Source organism: Lepisosteus oculatus, chromosome 5 (genome assembly GCF_040954835.1).
Source record: "Lepisosteus oculatus isolate fLepOcu1 chromosome 5, fLepOcu1.hap2, whole genome shotgun sequence".
Taxonomy (NCBI): Eukaryota; Metazoa; Chordata; class Actinopteri; order Semionotiformes; family Lepisosteidae; genus Lepisosteus; species Lepisosteus oculatus.
Window position 1 is genome coordinate 56,222,436 of NC_090700.1, and position 19,905 is coordinate 56,242,340.

At 41.9% G+C, this 19,905-nt stretch overlaps 1 protein-coding gene across 1 annotated transcript in view; it reads right to left on the bottom strand.

Annotated features, from left to right (window-relative positions):
• The window catches only part of LOC102694473 (thrombospondin type-1 domain-containing protein 4), a 149,417-nt gene extending 131,317 nt beyond the window's left edge, over positions 1-18,100 (bottom strand). The window contains exons 1-2 of the mRNA XM_015343777.2: positions 17,416-18,100; positions 5,011-5,114 (exon numbers count right to left, since the gene is read on the bottom strand). Of these exons, the coding sequence (XP_015199263.2) occupies positions 5,011-5,039 (29 nt within the window). The 5' untranslated portion in view covers positions 5,040-5,114; positions 17,416-18,100. The remainder of the gene's footprint in view (positions 1-5,010; positions 5,115-17,415) is intronic.
• Between the last annotated feature and the right edge of the window lie 1,805 nt (positions 18,101-19,905).

A 19,905-nucleotide genomic window follows, 5' to 3' on the forward strand; every position in this document is an offset into this window, starting at 1 on the left:
TGTTTTTTTCTTCACGTTAAGATTTTAACTCATAATCATTGTACTCTTGACTGAATGTGAAGGAATCCCGGTTTGACTCAAGGTTAGGAACACATGCATGTCCCTCAGACAGCAGGTGTACAGCTCATCCACAGGCAGGTGATTTTCGTGGTACAACCTGTATGGTGGCAATGCTCTAGTGCACTGAAAGCAGGCTGCCTTCCTTATGCTCTTTCAAAACGCTAAGTGTGCCGGACCAAATATAGAAGATTTTGATGTACTTTAGAATTTCGTCCTTGGAGAAAAAATAAGCTTTTAACACAGCCAAGTGAAAATGAAAATTCAGAATTGGAACCTGTGTAATAACAATACAAATGACACTCCAATTATTTTAATCGATTTTAAGAAACTGAGACGAACGGCCACATTCCAAACATTTTTGTGTTGTTCCCTTAATACACATGTGAAAATACATCTTTGTGACCTCTGTTCCTAAAGGGTACAGTATCTTCTCTGAATATTCAGTTCAAATAGAAATTATATTGTTTTTCTGCATCATGCGAATAAGCGTGCGATGGACTGAGCTGTTTGTGCCTGTTTTATCCCCATGCTCTTGTAAAAATGGAATGCCCTGAGCCATAAGCAAAGAAAATATGTACCTGGTCTGCATTCTTTTCAAAGCCATAACTTCAGGGTACAGTAATTAAGAATGCTCGGCAGTGCTTCATTGCTGGACATGTGCCCAAGAGGCATTACCAGAAGAAACCAGACAACCTCTAACAGCTGTGTTCATTCAAGAAGCAATCTGATTAAGTCTAAGGGACCAACAAGCAAATAAATTAGCAACTAACTGACCAGGATGTACATACCGTCCTTAATTGTGACCCTGGGATCTTATGTGTGAACTAAGACTAGATACCTGTACACTATCACAAGTGCTCTGCAAGTAATGTGGTAATTACAACAGCATTCTACTTTAAGTACCACAGTGCAGCATCATTCTAGAAGCCTGCTCTCCTGTTCCAAGAATAACAAGTCACTTGTCATTTAAATCTCCTGGTTTATGGCCCATCACAGAGAAAAAAATAAATTTGTACTCTTTTGTAGGATTTGAGATAAACAGGAGCTGCAGTTCTAATTTATCAGACTGGGTATTAAATCACAGTAACAAAAAATTAATTGAGGGTATCACAAATTTTACAAATTCCAAACCAAGCACAAAATCATGAATTTTGTGAAAGTACTATAAGCCGCCATGTTGTCGTATGTTGCATGTTGCACAGCCTCGTCACAGGCGAGAGCGAGAGTTTGTGTGAATTGTATTGTGATGCGGCCCTTCCTGCTCACTAGTCCCTATAATGATTAATGCAATGTGATGTACAAGCGAAAAGAGTACAGGTTGTGCAGCAGACATTTCACTGCAGAAATGTTCCAATGTGATCTGCATGCAGTTAACAAGTAGTATTGGTTGGCAAAACAATCTCGAAGTCAAGGGCAAAATTTCTATTGGATTAAAAAAGATGTATTCACAAGCCTGCTTGTTTACAATGTCATTGGGCTGCTTCATATCACCAGGTGTTTTGTTGCCCTGTTCTGAATCACAGACAATGATGGCGATGTGACGCCCTACAAACCTAGAAATGTTGTCTATTTTGTGATAGAAATTGGGGGTTTTACACTATCTGTCACGAAGCGTTTTTCAGGACCCCATGCAAATGATAAAATCCAGATGGGACTGCAACAAACACGGGAAGAAAGACTAGGATCAGGGCTGGAAGTAGAACAAGGGGGTGTGTCCAAGGTGCGCTGGTGCTTGGGGGGCATGGCCAAGGAAAACAAGTCCAAAGGGAGTCCGTAGGAAAATCCATGGGTGAGCAAATGTCCAGAGCCGGGTGGTCCATCCAAGTCGAACAAGACAAGAGTTAAAAGCCAAACAGGATCCGGCGAGGGGTCGAGGGAATAAAAGGTGGTAACGGGGCCAGGCACTCCAGTCCCGGACCCAGATGGTCAGGACGCCGTTGTGAAGCCGATGCCGTCGAGCCTCTCCTGGACTCGCTGGTAGGCGGGCTTCCAGGAGTCCGTCTTCCAAAGCTGAGCCCAGATTGGTGGGAGTGTCTGGCTTTTATAGGAAGGGGGCTGGAACCGGAGGCAGGTGCAGGAAATCAAAGATAAACAAGGGAGAGCCGGAGCGTCCTTAAGAGGAGGGGCCTAAGATCATGACCTTATCATGCGCATTTTAATTTCATTGTGGTCTGAAATGCACTCGTCAATGCTGATTCTTTCTAACCCCGGAATATAAAAATAGTGTTGCAGTTCCCCTTTAAGAGATGTCATTGAGGACTTACAAGGTAACTAAATAGAACACAGTCTACTGTAATTCGCATTTGGCCATCAATGTGGTGATTAGCTAAGATGACAAGCTCATTTCAATACACCAAACATTAGTATTAATGTCGCTTTTTTAAAAAAATAGCTAAGAACCAGGATCATCTGTACATAACTACACTACAGAAAATTAAGTACTGAAGCAGGAAGGAATTTTCAGCACCCAGAATGCAAAATGGACAATGCAAGACAATCCAGATTAAAATGAGAAATGGCACATACATGGAAATAAAGTTAAATATAAATAATTAGGAATCTCACTAGATACATCACTGCCAGCATGTAGGCCACGACAGGAGAAGTGAAAAAGGTAAATAGGAAACTTGGATTCATGGCAAAGAGCACAGAATACAAATCATGTCATGTGAGTCTATGCAGAAGCAGTTTAGTGCCCGAGTTAGTCCACATCTGGATTCCTGGACTGCACTCTGGGCTCAGCCTTTTCTCTCTCATCTGCTCATCTCACTGGGTTAGAGAACTTGTATAATTGAAACAAAGTACACACATTAAATGATTCTGGAAATCACAGGGACATACACAGCCAGACGCTAAATGTTGGGTGGGCTGTTAGAGGTTTGGACTGCACTTCTCCTGAGGACTGGAATCACTTCAAAGACGGCACAACGCAATAGATAACAACATCTTCCAGGAGACAAAAATTCATTTTATGCATTTATGCAAGTAAAAGACAGAAGAATCACATTGATGTTATGGGTGAGATTAATCTCACCCACATTTTGTACATGTACAAAATGTACAGAATAAGGTGTAAATGTTTGAATAAGAAAATAAAGGTGCAGAGTCCTGTACAGAGACTGTAAGAAGTAAACGTGAAACAATAAATCCCCATTCTTCATAAAACAATCCCACACACTACACGGCAGCAGGAAAGCCACAGTGGAGTGAAACAGCATTTGCATTGAGGGAGCACAAGAGCTTCTCTTAAGTTACACAAATTATACCCTAGAGTTGTTTTTGACACAACTGAGTGCACATGTGCATATAAAGCAGCATACTTGGTGCCAGCCCAAGGTAGTGGAAATTGATTCCAAGACACTGACAAAGTTAACCCAGCAGATTTCTTCAGAATGAACAGTGCAAATCAGAGGACAAGTGGAAACTACTGTAAGTGGAAGTGCATTTAAAACTGACAAGGGAAGGCAGTTCTGTACCCAAAGGGTCGTGGGAGTATAGACCAGGCTACCCAGCCATGCTGTTGAAGATGATATCCTGGAATAAGCTACTAACTACATAACAGGCTAAATGGACTAGATGGCCTCCTCTTGTTTGCACTCTTTTTATCTTCTTAAATGGATGTTGGACTAGCAGTGTTCTGTACCAGAGTTTGGCAACTCAGTGCTCCCAAGGTACAGCCTGTGCAACAACGGTTACTGTAGGAGAGTCTTGGCTGTTTTGCTGCAGATGTGCACCACTTACAGTAGTTCAGAGGCACACAAGAGCATCTGGCCTATGACACCTTCCTGCCACTGACTCCCACTCGCCTTCCCCCCCAGACTGCCCTGTCCAAGACCTCCCTCGGGGAGGCAGAGAAAGGCCGAGTTGAGAGATCTTAACTGCAGCATGGCAGCAGAAGAACAGTCCCAGTGTTAGAAATGTGCTCACGGCATCTAGCAAGACTGCCAGCAATGCAGGTGAAGAACAGGAGTGACCAAAGTCGCTCCTTGCACCCAGCTGCATATTTCCGGGAAGGGACAGCAGAAGATTCCTAGAGGTCCAGGAGAGTGAGCAGACAGTGAAACAAGAGAACTCTAGACCTCACAGAATACACAAGGTTTTTTTCCCATAGGTTTACTTAAGTCTTGCTAGATATCCAAAGACCAGCTTTGTTGCTCACTCTGGAGAACTTTATTCTGAATTTTTCAGTTCCTGCTGTCAACATCACCTACTTATATAAGTTTATATAAGAGGGTGCTGAGAGAAAGCATCTCTGAGATGTTTCTCTTCTAAAATGAAAAGGAAAGACACTTATGCACGTTGACACATCATCAAAATTCCCACATCTAAAAAGTTGTGCCAACCACGGTCACTAACTGTATTTCAGCTTCCTGCACAAACCAAGGTTACACCATCACCCTGTAGCACAACTAACTGGCTTTGCACTTAATAACTGGGAAATGACTTGCTCGTCTTGGTGTTTGTGCTCTGTGATCCAAATCTGGGTCTTGTCATAGAGACCAGAGACCATGAGTCCAGCCCGGACTATGGCGTCCCCCACCCAAGCCCAGGACTCCCCAAGCAGTGAGCGAGCACTGCCAGGGCTGGGGCTGGGGCTGGGGCTGGTCACACCACTGTGGCTTCACTTTGCCTCTCCTCTGCTGGAAGGAGGATTACAGCAGAGGGCTAACGAGCAGCACTCGGGACATTGCAAAGTGGGGTCTAAAACGATGCACTATCCACATAAAAAAAGAGAGCATTTTCTATTGATATGCACTTGTCTTGAAGACGTGCAACCAAACACAAACAAGACGTTTAAAATTAAAATCACAACTTTTTTTTAATGACCTCATGATACGCAGCAACCAAAAGGTCTACAGACTCATAATTTTATCATGTAAGAATAACAGAAGACATGCGCTGAAGTTCTGAACTTTAAAGAAGTAAAATGGACAACAGAGTTCTCTTTACCTGAGGATCCTGGCAAAGGATTCTTCCATATTTCCAGATCTTGAAAGGACAGGGCAGAAATGGAGGTATTCTCCTCCTGAATATCACCAAAACACCGTGTTATCCTAGAAAATAAAACAATTTCCATGAGCAAAAAAGTACTACCAGAACAGTTGTAGTACTTTTTTTCAGATTTTCAGTAATAATAAAGTTAAAACTAAAATCATAATTCCAGTAGTGTTTGGAATATACTTTACCAGTGTATTCAGGAGAAGATACATTATAAAAACTTGTACAGTATGTATTATGATAGCAGGACCATATCTTCACGTGTGAAGCCGCCAGTGAGTTATTAAAGCTACCTTAATGAAACTTCACATTGATAAATTTAGCTTAGCATTTCTGCACTATTAATAGTGATTTTTCTACAGTTTTACCCCAGCCTTAGCACAGTTCTGCAGTCATTACCTATGGTTGCAGCATGAGTTAACTGTTTTATCAGTCAGGTTTAAAACGAACAAATATTGCAAGGTGCACAAACACTAAGCTAAATGTAATACAGGAACCTTTTAATAGGCTGTTTATTTTATGAGTCTTTGACTCAGAAATCCATGTAGACATGCTGGAAGGATGTTAGTGTTCATATTTAAATACGATACCTTTAAGCAGTTACAAGAACTTAATTTAAGATTTAAGCTAACATTTCTGGAACTGGGAACACAGATCTTTAGTTTACCATAAAATAAGTAATAATAGAGTTCACTTGAAGTCTCCTGTTGAAACAGTATCTGAGATCTGTTTTGCTGCTAAGACACTTAGGCTGGAGTTCAGCTTGTGTCCAGATCACATGTGTAAAAAAAGCTTCTTCTTGACTCTGATGCCTGAGACTGAAGAGGAATAATAATTACTGTACAAATGTCACCCTTTATAAATTAGTGTCCATTTTAAAACTTGCTATTCCTCTCAATAGCAACATGGGATTCTTAGTTTTACTTGAATCAAAGAGCTTTCATGAAAAAATGTGGGCACACAGACAAATCCCAAACAATTATCTGAAGCCAGATATCAGATGGTTTCATAGGTGAGCAATTAGACTACATACTGATGAAAATCAGAACCTTCTATACCCATGAGAAATGCAAGGACAAGAGTAAAGCCCATGTACAAATACTTCATTATAAGGTCTGTATTTTTTTTGCAGATTCTCAGAAAAGAATGACTAGTGCCTGGATTATCAAACCAGAAATCACCTGCCTTCAGTCTGTTTTCAATGCTAGGTGTGAACACAGATGGTGTTTGTGATTTCATTACAATGCACTAAAAGCAGAGGCCAGATTAGCAGTGGAAACATTTCAAGGCTGTGGTTCAGTGACAGGAATTGTAGTTGCAAACGGTATTGATCAGACATTTAAGAAAAGATGCTCTGACGTGGATCAATTATTTTTTTAAATTTTACTTTTGGTTTTGGACTGGCGTCCCATCCAGGGTGCATCTTGCCTGTGCCTGTTGCTTGCCGGGACTCTGTACTGGATAAAACAAATGGACGGAGGGGAGGACAGACTTTTGTTTTTCTGGATCAAAAAATTCTGTCCCACATTTGCATCGAACTCAAGAGGACATCAGTCTCTAACAGGCCCAACAAACTGAAGTGTTCGGTAGCTATTTTAAATCAAGCATCTGATACACTACCAAGCATTCATTAATGGTGATGCTGTTTTTAATTCTACTAATAATAAATACTTTTGTCATTCTAGACAGGAAGTCTGAGCAAAATGTAATAATAGCCCAGACTGAGAGGACCGTGGTACACCACCAGATTAAGGGGAGTGAATATTTTCAGGCTGGTGCAGAGAAGATTAGAGGGGTTATTAAAAACCTGAAACACAAGCAGGGACAGGGAAGATGAGGTTTTAAAGCACTGAGGACAGAAAAGGGGATAATTCATAACACACAGAGCAGTGGAGGTGTAACAGGGCCCATGCAATGTCACAGCAACATGAATCTCTGGCTACAACCCTCTGGGTCCAATTACAGACCCATTTGACTCAGAGGATGTGCTTGCCTCTGTGCTGCATGGCTTCATGGTAATCTGAATCTCAGCCAGAGATGACCAGCATGTGTGAGAGATGTCTGCTACAAACCGTCTGACCACCGCAATGAACAAATCAAGTGTATAATTTGTTCAATAAAGTAACATTTAACTGGAAAAAAACAAGAAAAGCTGAACTTTCCAGGACCTGCAGGAGACACCTGCTGTAGGCTGTGGTCAGTTTTTCCAATGGTCTTCGACATTAGTGTGCCAGTGAGAGAGACCACACAGGGATCCTTCAGAGCCTGAGCATGAAGGCATCAGCCAATCAGGTCTGAGCTGGACACACTGTAAGGGGACCACAGCCAATCAGTGCAAGAGGCTGCTCTTTACTATCAGAGGACAGCTGGATGGAGGTTAAAAAAACACAGCTGCTGCTCGGAGTCTGCACACACATTCCGGAAAAACAGGAGGGCGGCACTTAAAACAGCAAGAGTGAAAAAAGAAGCTGGGACAGTGTGGGAAAGAGGGCAGGTGCACGAGGAATGGGCAGCGCAGAGCTCCCTTCTGCTCCATCAGCTCACAAACCACTGAAGATGATTGCTCTTGGAAGTCCAAAACATCACAGCACCTGAGGAAAGCTGGAAACAGGAAGCAAAGCAATTCTAAAGCTTCAGAGCAAGAGGACTGTGTTCTTCACATGAATAGATTCTGTGCTTTTGCACCAGCCTGCTGCTTACAGTGTGATGTACAGTATGGGCATGACGTGCTCTGCAGGTCTCCTCGACAGCCCTGTGAAGGGGTGACCAGAGGCATTCAGTCCAAGTTCAGGGCTGTGTCTGCTAATGCACTCTAAACCAGAGCAGGTATTCAATGGGACTTGAGACATTCATAAAACATGCAGACTTGCTGCAGAAGCACCAGTCTTGCACAGAACCCAGCAAGATAGAGTAAGATCCTAGAAGAGTAGTTGAACCAGTCAGTAACTGTTTCTGGGGCGTGATATTAACGAGGACGCAGTTCCCACATCTGTTAAATAAACATTATACTGTATGTTATGCCACTGCATTTGCTTTTTTTTCCTTTTAGAGAAAGTGTCCATAATACAACAGTAGGAAACACGAGCCACATGAATAAATACAAAATATTTAAGAAGAAAGATGCAAAATGAAATGATTCATTTCGGACTGTTACAAACTTGGAAAGCCCAACCATCAATCATCCTTTGGGAACTAGTGATCTAGTTTTCCCTGGTTCTCCTCTCACGCTGGTTCCTTGTAGCAGCTGTGCTTTCCAGATGCAGGTGAGTGGACAGTACTCACTCAAAACTTGTTTCTCCATCTTATTAATCACAGGCTGCCATTCTTACAGTACCATCTCTTTAACAGTTGAATTAAAATCTTGTCTAATGGCCTTCATCCATATACAACTTGCATATTAAAACCAAAAATAAGCAAGCTTGGTAAGGTTGTGTGACCGGGGGCTTTACAGTCAACAAATACAATCTAGTGTTCATTACAACAGACACCCCCCCCACTTACTGCTGACTCCTAACGATCTATTCAGATACAATTACACACTTGAGAGCTGTATGGCAGCTGTTCTCAGAGCTACACTGCATGCACTCCCCGCCTTGAGCTTGTTTTCCTGTAAACAATCCCCTCTGTACCTGCCAGTGGCTCTCTCACTGCAGGGAGCACTGGAGTCATGGTACCAAACTTCTAGATTTACACGACGGACATTATCCTTCGCAGCGAAGAACTGTAACTCCACCCTGAAGGATTTGTGTTTTACTCCCGTAGGTTTTGAGTTACTCTGCTTTAAAAACTCCTCTGATTTATTGCTCAAGGTATGTAATAAAATGTAATTACAAGGTGTTTAAGCGAGATATAAAATAGGATTCCAGGAGAGACCCTGCAGCATATTCTGAAGGTGTGAATAAAGAGAGTGGTGTGAGATGGAGGCAGAAAGGCCAGAAGGAGAGAGGACAGTAGGAGCTGACTAGGCAATGACGCATTGTCACGAGAGGAAATTCAACGACAATGTTAAAGGCACGATTGTGCACCACTTTAATGTTCTAGATGCGTGTCTGCAGTACAAAAGCTGCAAGCACACATCCAGCTTGAGCACACTGACATGCACTGGGGTTCTGCTGTGGTGTTTAATATAACAAGGCAGAAAAAACCAAGAACACCCAAATACTCTGAAACTACTGTATGACACCTGTACCAATACATTTTCAATGCTCTCTCCCAGACAGTACTGAAATTTAATAGGGCCAACTAAAAAAATGGTTTTTAACTTCAGGAACTTGGCTAACAGCGTCTGTGGGAAATGAAAACAGTATCAGACCAAAACATTTCTCGTGGATAAAAACATCCCAATTCAAAGGAATCAGCCAAATAAAAATCTATCAGTTAAAAGGTCCAAGTTAATAACAGGCCAATAGAAGCTGTGGCTGTGATGTTACCTCACTCTATGAAATATAATGCAACAGAAAAACAGGTCACAAATCAGGATTATGTGGTTCCCCTGTCATGCAGTAAAGGAAACTATGCAAAGTCATTAATAAAGAGTTAGCCTGAAACACAAAAATCCTTTAGTCCACAACAAGGGCACACTGTTAGATGCTGCGCACAAACTGCTTCACAGGCACTGGAACCCCTGCTGGTTTTACATTGCAATAAAGCATCTCTGATGTCACCACTTGCCAGTGTCTCCTTCCGTCAGCTCGAGCCTACCTCTTCATGAGGGTTAGTGACTCAGTGCATGCTGACCATGCACTTGCACTATCACTTCAGTTATTACAGGCTTACACCACTACCCCTTATTTCTACCATCTCAAATTCTTAAGATTGTGCTCTTAAGTGTTTTTTGCACTCTGAAGTCCAGTTCATAAAAGGGTCAATGCACACCTTACGCAGTAGCTTAGACATGCATTACTCTGCTCAGACTGCCAACTCTAACTCTACAACTCCAGAAAACAGCTGATGCAAAGCTCCTTCTTTCCTGAGTTTTGGTTTAGTTCTCTGTACAATTACTTTATCGAACAATTCTGTTCAGGCTAATAGTTAAAAGACAATCGGTTAATTTGGTTGACAGCAATGCTCTGTTGTTTTATACATCAAGTGAGTACAGATGTGTCAGAAATGATCTTATCAAACTTACTGTCACTTACCAAATATTGTGTCAATGAAGCATGAAGACAGGAAAAAAACACAGATCTTAAAAGATTCTTTTAGAATATCCATTCAGAATAAACAAATGTTTCACAATCTATAGTATATTAGAAATAAACGGCTTAGTGCAAAACATGAATTAAAACTGTGAATCTGCTTGTTTAGGAAATTCATTTTACAAAGGCTATGCCATAAAAAGAGTTTAAATGTTCCTCAGAACATGGGAAAATCCCCTTGATGGAAAATAGAGAGGAACCATTTACCACTGCGGGCTAATTGAAGTTTCCCAGGGACTCAAAAACTGATAACTTGTGTTGCTCTAGTTTCAAACAGCCATGACAGAGTGAGAGTGACAGAACTACTGGCGAGGCGTGTTTGCAAAATGGTCGATCTTCCAGTAATCTGAAAACAGAGTCTAAAGTTGCGGTTGACAATTTTAGGAATCCAACTGTGGCGAAATGGATATGTAAACAGGAAAATGCATAATTAAGTTCTAAAAACATATCACAAAATACATAGAGCAAGATGGGCAAAATTTAAAGAACTGTCACTTAAAATGTCTAAAGAACAGTTTAAGAACACACAGCTCCTTATAGAACAAGCAAAATGAAGCAAGACCACATGAAACAAAGACCACAATGAGCAGCAAGGACAAGTTGAGACACATCAGAAAGGCTAAACGAATGATAGAAAAAAATATCGCTGAGGGGGCAAACATCAAGAGGAAACCTTTCCTCTGTTTAAAGGCAGATGAAAAGCGGTATTCAATCATCTTTGCAAAGCAGAGGTATAATTTCTAGAGGGCACATTTTCTGTCACAGCACATAAGCATGGTACTGTCATTTATTTTCATCCATTCAGTCCAAATTATCCCCCAAAGAATATGTATAAGTACTGCATTCCTGTTTTTACATTTTTAACTGAAACTCATCCCATTGTGCATGGGTTAAGGTTAGGGAACTGTCAAGGCCTGTGCATGATTTTTAAAACTTTCATTTTTTCTGTGCTAAGTACATTAAAACATGAGAAGCTAATGATGAGAACAGTCCATTCAGACTGTCAGTACTCTCCATTTTTCAATACACTTGGTATACAGACATTCCTATCGTACAGGATGATCCCTCCATTGGGGCCCTCTTTCCTGACCTCCCCATCATCTCATATCGCCAACCACCTAATCTGCGCAACCTTCTTGTTCACAGCTCCCTTGACCGCCCTCAGCAACCATCCACACCAGGCACTTTCCCTTGCAACAGAGCTCGCTGTATCACCTGCAAGTACACATCTAACACCACACTCATCCAAGGCCCCTCGGGACAACTCCGGATCACCCAGATGGAGTCTTGTGCCTTAGGCAACCTTGTTTACAGAGACAGTGAAGAATTCTGTATTGGTGGGTAAACAGCATTGAAAGGAGACAGTATAAAATAATAATTCCTTACACTTATATAGTGCTTTTCTGGACACTCCACTCAGAGCACTTTGCGGGTAATGGGGGTTTCCCTCCATCACCACCAGTGTGCAGCAGTATGCTCCCCATACACCAGCTATCACTGGGGAGGAGAACAGAGTGATGAAGCCAGTTCATAGATGGAAGAGGTGCAGGTCCAGTATACACATACAACAGAAAGAGTCTACACAGGATGTTCAAAGGGCAAAGAGTTAGGAGTATGCTGTACTACAGGCCACTGAATTTACATACAGTACCACTGATAATGCAGTCTTACTTAATGAAATTAGGAATGTATGCAGGACAGCATGGTGATGCAGTGCTTTGCATTGTTGTCCTGTAGCACCAGGGATTGAGTTCGATGCTATCTGTGTCAATTATTGGTGGGTTAATTGGCTTCTGGGAAAACTGGCCATGATGTGCTTTTGCCCTGCGATGGATTGGCATCCCGTACAGGGTGTACTGTATGTACCATGCTTAACAGGACAGGCTCCAGCTCCTCCTTGACTCTGAAATGGAAAAGGCTCTTAGAAAATGGAAAGCTTATCAAAGTAGATTTTAATTTTCCTACATACAGTATGTTAGAAAAAAACATCAGGGATGTCCGAAGCCCAATTGGTAGAGGAGACAAATAACTGTTTTGTTTCACTCAAGGTGGTACTGTAGCACCTGCTAGTAGGAATGCCTCTACTGCTACTGTATTATCCAACACACAATGAAGAGTAAAGAAAACAGGTAAGAGACATTAGGAAGTAGTGATCACAATATGCTTTGCATTTAAGGTACTGCATGTGTGACTGCACAGGTAGAGTCCAAAGCAAAGTTTACAATTTCAGGAAAGCAGACAATGAAAATCGAGTAAAGACAAATAAAGAATCAGTAGGAAATGGATGGTTGCATTTAAAGACATTCCTCTTTCTAGCACCAATCACATTCACCTCAAAACATAAGTAAACCAAATCTAAAAAGCAGAGACCCGGGAAATGTGATGGTTTTATCCTGGAGTTTCTGCAGTACTCTTAATCTATCCCAGTGACATTTCTGTCCAGCCAGGAAGGCGTCTGGCAGCTCGTACAGTATATTTATATACAATGCTACTTGAAGAAGAGTGTGAAAGTTAAGCACAACTTCCTCAAGTACAGTATAATTAATACTTGGAAAAATCACTTCCCTTGATTTACATTCTACAATCCTAACTACGGTATCTAAGCATTTTGTTGGCCCTTTTATTGCTTCATCATACTGTCTAGTAGAAGTTTGTTGACTCATGGCTTTCTCTCTTTCTCGTGTATTGATTCTTCCAGTTCAATGCCACCCTTGCTGTTCTTGCTGCCTGCATGGAAAACATTTAAGATAGATAGATACTTTATTGATCCTGTGAGGGGAATTGCAGGGACATTTCCCAAGTTAAATTTCTCTTGCTAGGTGTCCACTCAGACATTTGCTGATGTCCTTATGTAATGGTTGCATCACTTGTGAATGTCAACAGACTACCCAAGATTTAGATTGGCAATACAGACTGGACAGGACAGGGTCTTAGAACTGACCCCTGTGGAACACCAGTAATGACCTTGCTGCACTGTAAGGTAACTCCCCTCACCAGGACCATGTTTTCTTCTTTATAACGAACGTGACACTCATGCACATAATGCTTTGGATTCCTACAGCTCTGAGTTCAAGGTCTTTTAAGTCTTTCTGGACAGCATCTCTTCTAAAGCCATCTTGACTATCTCCCACAATGCACTTCTGATTTAGTTATTTTTTTTTTACTTTAGACATAACTGAGGTGCAGCTAGTAGATTTATAAGAAGGAGACTATATTTATGCTAAAAAGAGAAGACTGCTATTTTTAAATGTCTATATAATGACCTACAGTATGTATAACAAATGATTGGAAGCAGACCTATGTATCTTTAGATTTCTTAAATAAGCAGAAATGTGAATTGGGCAAAAAGTTAATAGAAATTTTAAAGTGGTAGATGTAATTTAAAAGAGAAATCCCACATCATATATAATTTCTCCATAAACCCTTTTAGCTTTTCTAGGTTCAGAAAATGCATTATATCTCTTATCCAATGGGTTAGAGAAGGAGGGGCAGCCTTCTGACAATTTAGTAGGACGAAACATCTGATCAGAAAGGCTGCAATACTAATACCTCAGCCTGTGTTCTTGACAGCTGGACATCCCCTGGAACTCACCGAACACCACATCCACAGGTGGCTTCGCAGGGCACAGACGGAATACTGGAAAGGGCTTTGAAGACAGAGGACTGGGATGGCTACGATCTGGACATTGGTCAGGGTCTGGCCTGCTTGCGACCAGTCACAGACTGTATCTATGTCTGGACAAATCACAGCCAGGTGTGTGTAATGCTCCACCCTAAACTCAATTAAACCATATCTGCCACTAATGGAAGAAGAATGTACTGTATGTGAGACTCTACATATCTCCAGTCTTCTCCTGTTCCCATGAGGCAAGTGGGGGAGGCCCATGAGAGGATTGTGGCATGAAGTTGGAAAAATCACACCCTTATCGCTAGGATTAAGGTCAAGTAGAGAATCAATGTGGGATTATCATACAGATATCAGAGGAAACTGAGACCCTTCATTGTGAGCAAAGAAACAAACCCCTAAAAACAGACATTTGTTTTTCGAACTGTTTGTGATAGTTGAGAAAATGAGGCAAGATTTTTTTAAAAACATGCCAACAAGAGATTTAATACCACTACATATATATAAGAAAGTGTGTTGCTGGACTTTTATCTTATAAAAAAGACAAATTGAACACTTTCTGTGGTACAAGCTAATTTTTTACAAGTGAATTGTGTCAGCTATTGCTGTTTATCTTCCATCATAGTGATGAATCATATTAAGCAGATTAAAAGGGCATTTATTCCTTGAATCTATTAATATTATTCATACTGTTTAAATAGTAACCAAACCCCAATTTCTCTTGAGTTGCTCAGAATGTGCAGCAAGAGAAACTTTGCTGAACAATGAAGCTCTCACACCACAAAGCTCTCTGTAATCAGCACTGCACACTATTTTCTTAAAGCATTAGGCTTTGGCAACATTCCTTAGCTCTCTGCCCTCATTTTTCTTCACTAATTTCCCACAGATCACACCAATATTGTCTTAACTGCAATGTAACTCATACTGTGCTGCTGACAACACGATGCAGGAAAAAGCAACACTTCACAGGCTGGGCTGTAGCAGAGAGACTGACCCTCCCTGAGAGGTCACTAATGCCATTTAGAGAGAAAGGGAAAGGACAAGGTCAGGAGGTCAAAAACTGAACCATGTGGTTGCAGAGGAATCACCCTTGTATTAAAAGGTAAGTTACATAGTGATGAATAAGAGCGAAACTGGAAGTTGAAATTTATGATCACCTTCAGTGGAAAAGCAGATCTTATCTGTAATATACCTTGCAATTATACCATTCCATTAAAACAAAATGATGGGAAAACCATCAGAGGACTTAACCAAGGCAAATAACCCCAAGATGCTGTGTGAACTACTGTATACAGTACTTCAATTCATGAGTTCTCTTAGATCTCCCCTCCCTCTTGCTCTCAAGTACAGGTTTTTTAGAACACACCTGACAAGCAGTAGAGTTGCATTTCATACACAGAAAGCTGAAGACCACTACTGTATCTGCATTTTTTTCCAGATTTATGAAGCAAAACAGAATTTTTCCCCAATGCTGAAGACTATTAGTTTGGATAAGGTAAATTAGGTCCAGACAAGAAAAACACTCAAATTTTAATGAAACACAATTCTCTGCACCGATCTCTGAAGGAGCATCTGTGGAGAAATCAGGTTTGGTGCTTAGTTTAAATCTACAATATCTTAATACAACCCCCATCCAAGAATATCTGGGACAAGAAAGCTAATACTCCTGTTTTTGTTCTTCACATGTTGAACATACCAGAGCGTCTATCCAGCCTGGGCTGGTAGAAGTGTCATTGTTATCACTGAATTGGTTTCCAATGCAATTACCAGGACAATCTGCGATTCAGAAAACAAGATAAAGTAATGGCTTAAGGATTTACAGGATACTTTTCTGAGAAATGAATGACGGCGAACGAAGCCTTTTTCCAGCATGCAGTCCCGGGGCTACAGTTTTCAAAAGGTTATGTCACTGTAGTCCTTACACAACACATCTGAGCTCTCCTGGCATGAGCGCTGCGCTGGCTGAAGCGCCTGTGAACGGATTCCCAGGCTTTGCGCTGCCTCGCAACATCTATCACTGACGTTTTAAGCGCCGGCACGTTTGTAAAACACAACAAAACGATGCGAGAGTCACCTTTGATTCGAATCACAAAAGGATTCGAAAAATATATATCCACCAGAAACACAGCTCTGACGAAGACAGAGACTATTTTATTTGTGAACAATTTTTTTTTATTTTATTTGTGAACAAATAAAATAATGGGCGAAGGTTAAACGCACCTCTCCTTGTAACTGTTTTTTTTTTCAGATTGCTGTCTTTTCCGCGATATGATGGTTTGTACCACTTACAGCGTCTGAAATACGGACACTTTTCTGCGGCGATATCTCTTGACAGATCGCGCTACTTGATCCACGGAAAACAAAAGACATTTAAGACGTTACTCCCACATCTTAAGTCCATCTTAATCTTTGCAAGTAGTCACAGGGTGTGTGAACCATGCAAGCATATCTCAGAATGAGTCTGTCGGTGCTCTATTTTAAAAATTCAGTGACACTTCCATTGCATTTCTATGGACTCGCTCGACAGCCGTCCTTGCAAGTTTCGTGGCTCCATGAGGGCTTGAACTCAGCGAAACCCTAAGCAAGCGGGGAAGGCGCTTCAGCTACGGTTCGTGGGAATAACGCAGGTTTCAAGTGCAGGAAGTAGCACTTTGAAACTACCAGTATTGGAGTACAAGCCTAAAATGCATTACTGTTATCAAGGAAAGACCCCGGACAGCCGACAGTCGCTATCGGTCTCCTTTCATTCGCACTCAGGATGAACACGAGCAGGGCGCAGGGCTGTGATCGCAAGACACGCTCTGCTAAAGTTATGATGTTATACGATTTAAAGGTGACTAACAACAGAAGAAAAATGATACTTCAGGACAGCCGAGAGTAGAGTTAATGACATTCACTATAAATGATTTTGGTTTAGTTCAGCCCAGGACAGTGGAGCAAACCGCACAAGTGTCCACAACTCGAGTGAAAACGCTGGAGTAAAGACAAAGCATGCTGTGAAATCGGTGCTTCCCCGCAGTTTGGAGATCGTACTGTATACTGTTGTCATTCATTATGGTCACAGTGGTATCCGGGAGTCCCCGTTTTTAATGTACACGTAAATTAACCAGACCAATTAAACATATACCGTACTGTGTTAATACCACCACTACCTTCAATACATAACAGAAAGAGAACTCAGTACACCAAACTTTTTCAATATACTGTATCTATTAAAAAAGACATCACATTAAAAAGTCGTCCAATTGGACAGTATAGATACAGTTCCTTAGATTATGGATACAGCTGCTTTTCGAGGAAAAGCTCAAAGCGTAGGTTCCATTTACTGAAAACAAAGCAGATTCAAACCTATAAAGCGCTACCACGGCGCAGTAAAAACAGTTTTTAATTTACCAAGTGAAACCACAAGCCACATTTACAGTTTGCACGGTTGGTACATACGCCCAGGAACGGTACTAAAACACTAGTACTGCTTTCTAGCACAAACAAGAAACAGGTTCAAAGCGGAGTTTCTGCCGCAAAGCCGCATCACTTCACCTCGTGAGTCTGCGGAGGTGCGCGCTGGGAGCCGGTCCTCCAGGCGCGGCGCAGGAGCGGGGAGCCGCGGGGATCAGCACACCTTCAACAGGCGCCTTGAAATCCGAAGCGCAGCGCCGAGTCGCAACAGGGACCCCAAACATTTAAGACCACATCCCGCAAAACCTAGCACCATAGTCTTAAATATAACCTTGAAATACAAGGTCCCCCCCCTCCCCAGTCCACGGTAAGCGTGTCACCGCTGCGCTCCTATTCTATTCCTTGCAGCTCCTGTCCACTTTCCGCGTTTCAGCGCCCCGGTCTCTGGTAAACTGGAGCCGTAGCTTCGTGCGCCCCCTGCTGCCGCTTCTATTTCTGTATTTCGGGAGTGTGAAGCCTTTCACTGTTACTGCTTCTCCTGCTTACACCTGTGAATTAAAGATGCTACAGTACGTAGGTGTACATACTTATATCCCCTCATTAGGGGTACATTTCCATCCGTATCTCACAGTAGAAGGTTGTCTTAATTTTGATCCGGCAGTTTGTGACTTGAATATTGTACTGCTGTACCTCACTGTTTTAACAACTTCCCAGTTACACTTCTAATCAGGATGCAACGTATCCCCCCTTCTTGCTCAAAAAGGCAATGGGTGGGGAGTAAATCCTACTCTTGCGGAGCTGGGACTCAGCCAGGTCAAAGGCTGAGGACGCACCCGATCCTGTCAACGTTAACGCGCGGCGGGTGATAAGGATGTACAGTATCACCGGCGCAAACTGCGCCCCCGTCATCTCTGTTGCGAGAATGACCGTCACAGGAAACAGCGCTGCACGTGGATATTTTGTTTAAAATGTCAAATTTAACAAATACAAATTTTACGTGTGCGTTTGTTTTATATTACAAAAAAAAACAAAACCTTTTCGGTTCTCTGCTTTGTTATAATCGCAAATGTGCCACTTTGTAAAGGAGCCTAATTCTCATGTTTCAATTAATTTCAAACAATAACACGAATTAGCAACGAACTGCCCGATGTGCATCTACGGCCGCGGTTTTACAGTATGTACAGTGCCCTGTACTACACATCTAGTAGTTTCGTGCCCAAGGCATTAGAGCGCAGGAGCACTGGAGCTGGGGGGGTTTGCAGGGCTCACTCCTGATCCCAGGGGGCCACAGCAGGGTTTCATTGCATCTGCGCTCTTCCCTAAAATGAATCCTTAATTAGACCATCAAGTTGCTTGGCTGGAACCTTTGCAAATAGTTTTTTTTTCTATTTACATGTTGAAGAGCTTAAGTGATATATGAAACACAATAGTTAAAAGGCAACCCGCTACATGTTTAGGAACTGAAAACTTAAAGAGCTCAGTCTCAGCCTCTGATTTGCTTGGTTAAGAGTTCAGCTGTTTCATTGAGTGCTCAGGTAGAGGAGACACTAGCAGGCAAGTGAGATCGGGATCCCTGGGGATGGAGGGAGCTTCTTTAGAGTCATGCCTGTGCCCATTTCTCCCCTGAAAAGAGCAGGGGCATCATCTTTCCCACTGCAGTAGTGCACATGTGCACATTTAAAGTGATGTTTGCAAGCCATGCTAATGCAATGAGACAACTTTTGTCGGTCTTAGTATCTTTATGTGAATGTACGTGACAATTTAAATGAGCTAATATGACTATTATTTTATTAATCTGAATTTATTTGGTTGCGTAATACAATTGCATTATATACAGTACAGCAAACTCCCAAAACTTGTAACAGAAATGTGTAACAGAAAGAAGTTAAATACAGTAGTGCCACACTGCATTATGTACAGTATAGAGGTTTAAAAACCCAAAAGATGCAGAAAAATCCAGAGCAGTATAAGAACTGAATCTTTTAAGCCTGGGGAAGAGAAGGTTAAGGTGGAACTCCAACCTGTTTAATGAGTAAATACTGTAAATAAATATTAAGCATGCTGTCTTGCATTACTGTTTATTCATTAATGTGTTATTGAACGTTATATTGAATGTGCCTGCATGTTTTGTGTAGCCCATAGTTAAATCATGTCCAGTTATCACAGAGATATTAAATAGCACAATCCACGAATATCAAATTATAAGGCAATTAACTACAATTAATTGAAGAGACGGGATGCTGGTTTAGTGAGAGAGGGGGGCAAGTAGCCCAGGGAGGAAGAGAAGGAACGAGGAAGAGATCTACAAAAAGATTTAGAGGAAGGCATAGTGGTTTGCAGCTGAAGTACAGTAGGTGTCACGAAGTAAACCTCTCCTCTTAAGGACGCTCCAGCCCTTCCTTGTTTATTCCTTATCTCCCGCACCTGCCTCGGGTTCCTGTCCTGCATGCTATAAAAGCCAGACGTTCCTGCCAATCCAGGCTCAGCTTTGGAAGATGGACGCCCGGAAGCCTGCTTACCCGCGAATCCAGGAGTGCCTCAACGGCATCGACTCACAACGGCGTCCTGACCATCTGGGTCTGGGGCTTGGAGCACCTGGCCCCATATCCCCCTTTTATTTCCCCCGACCTT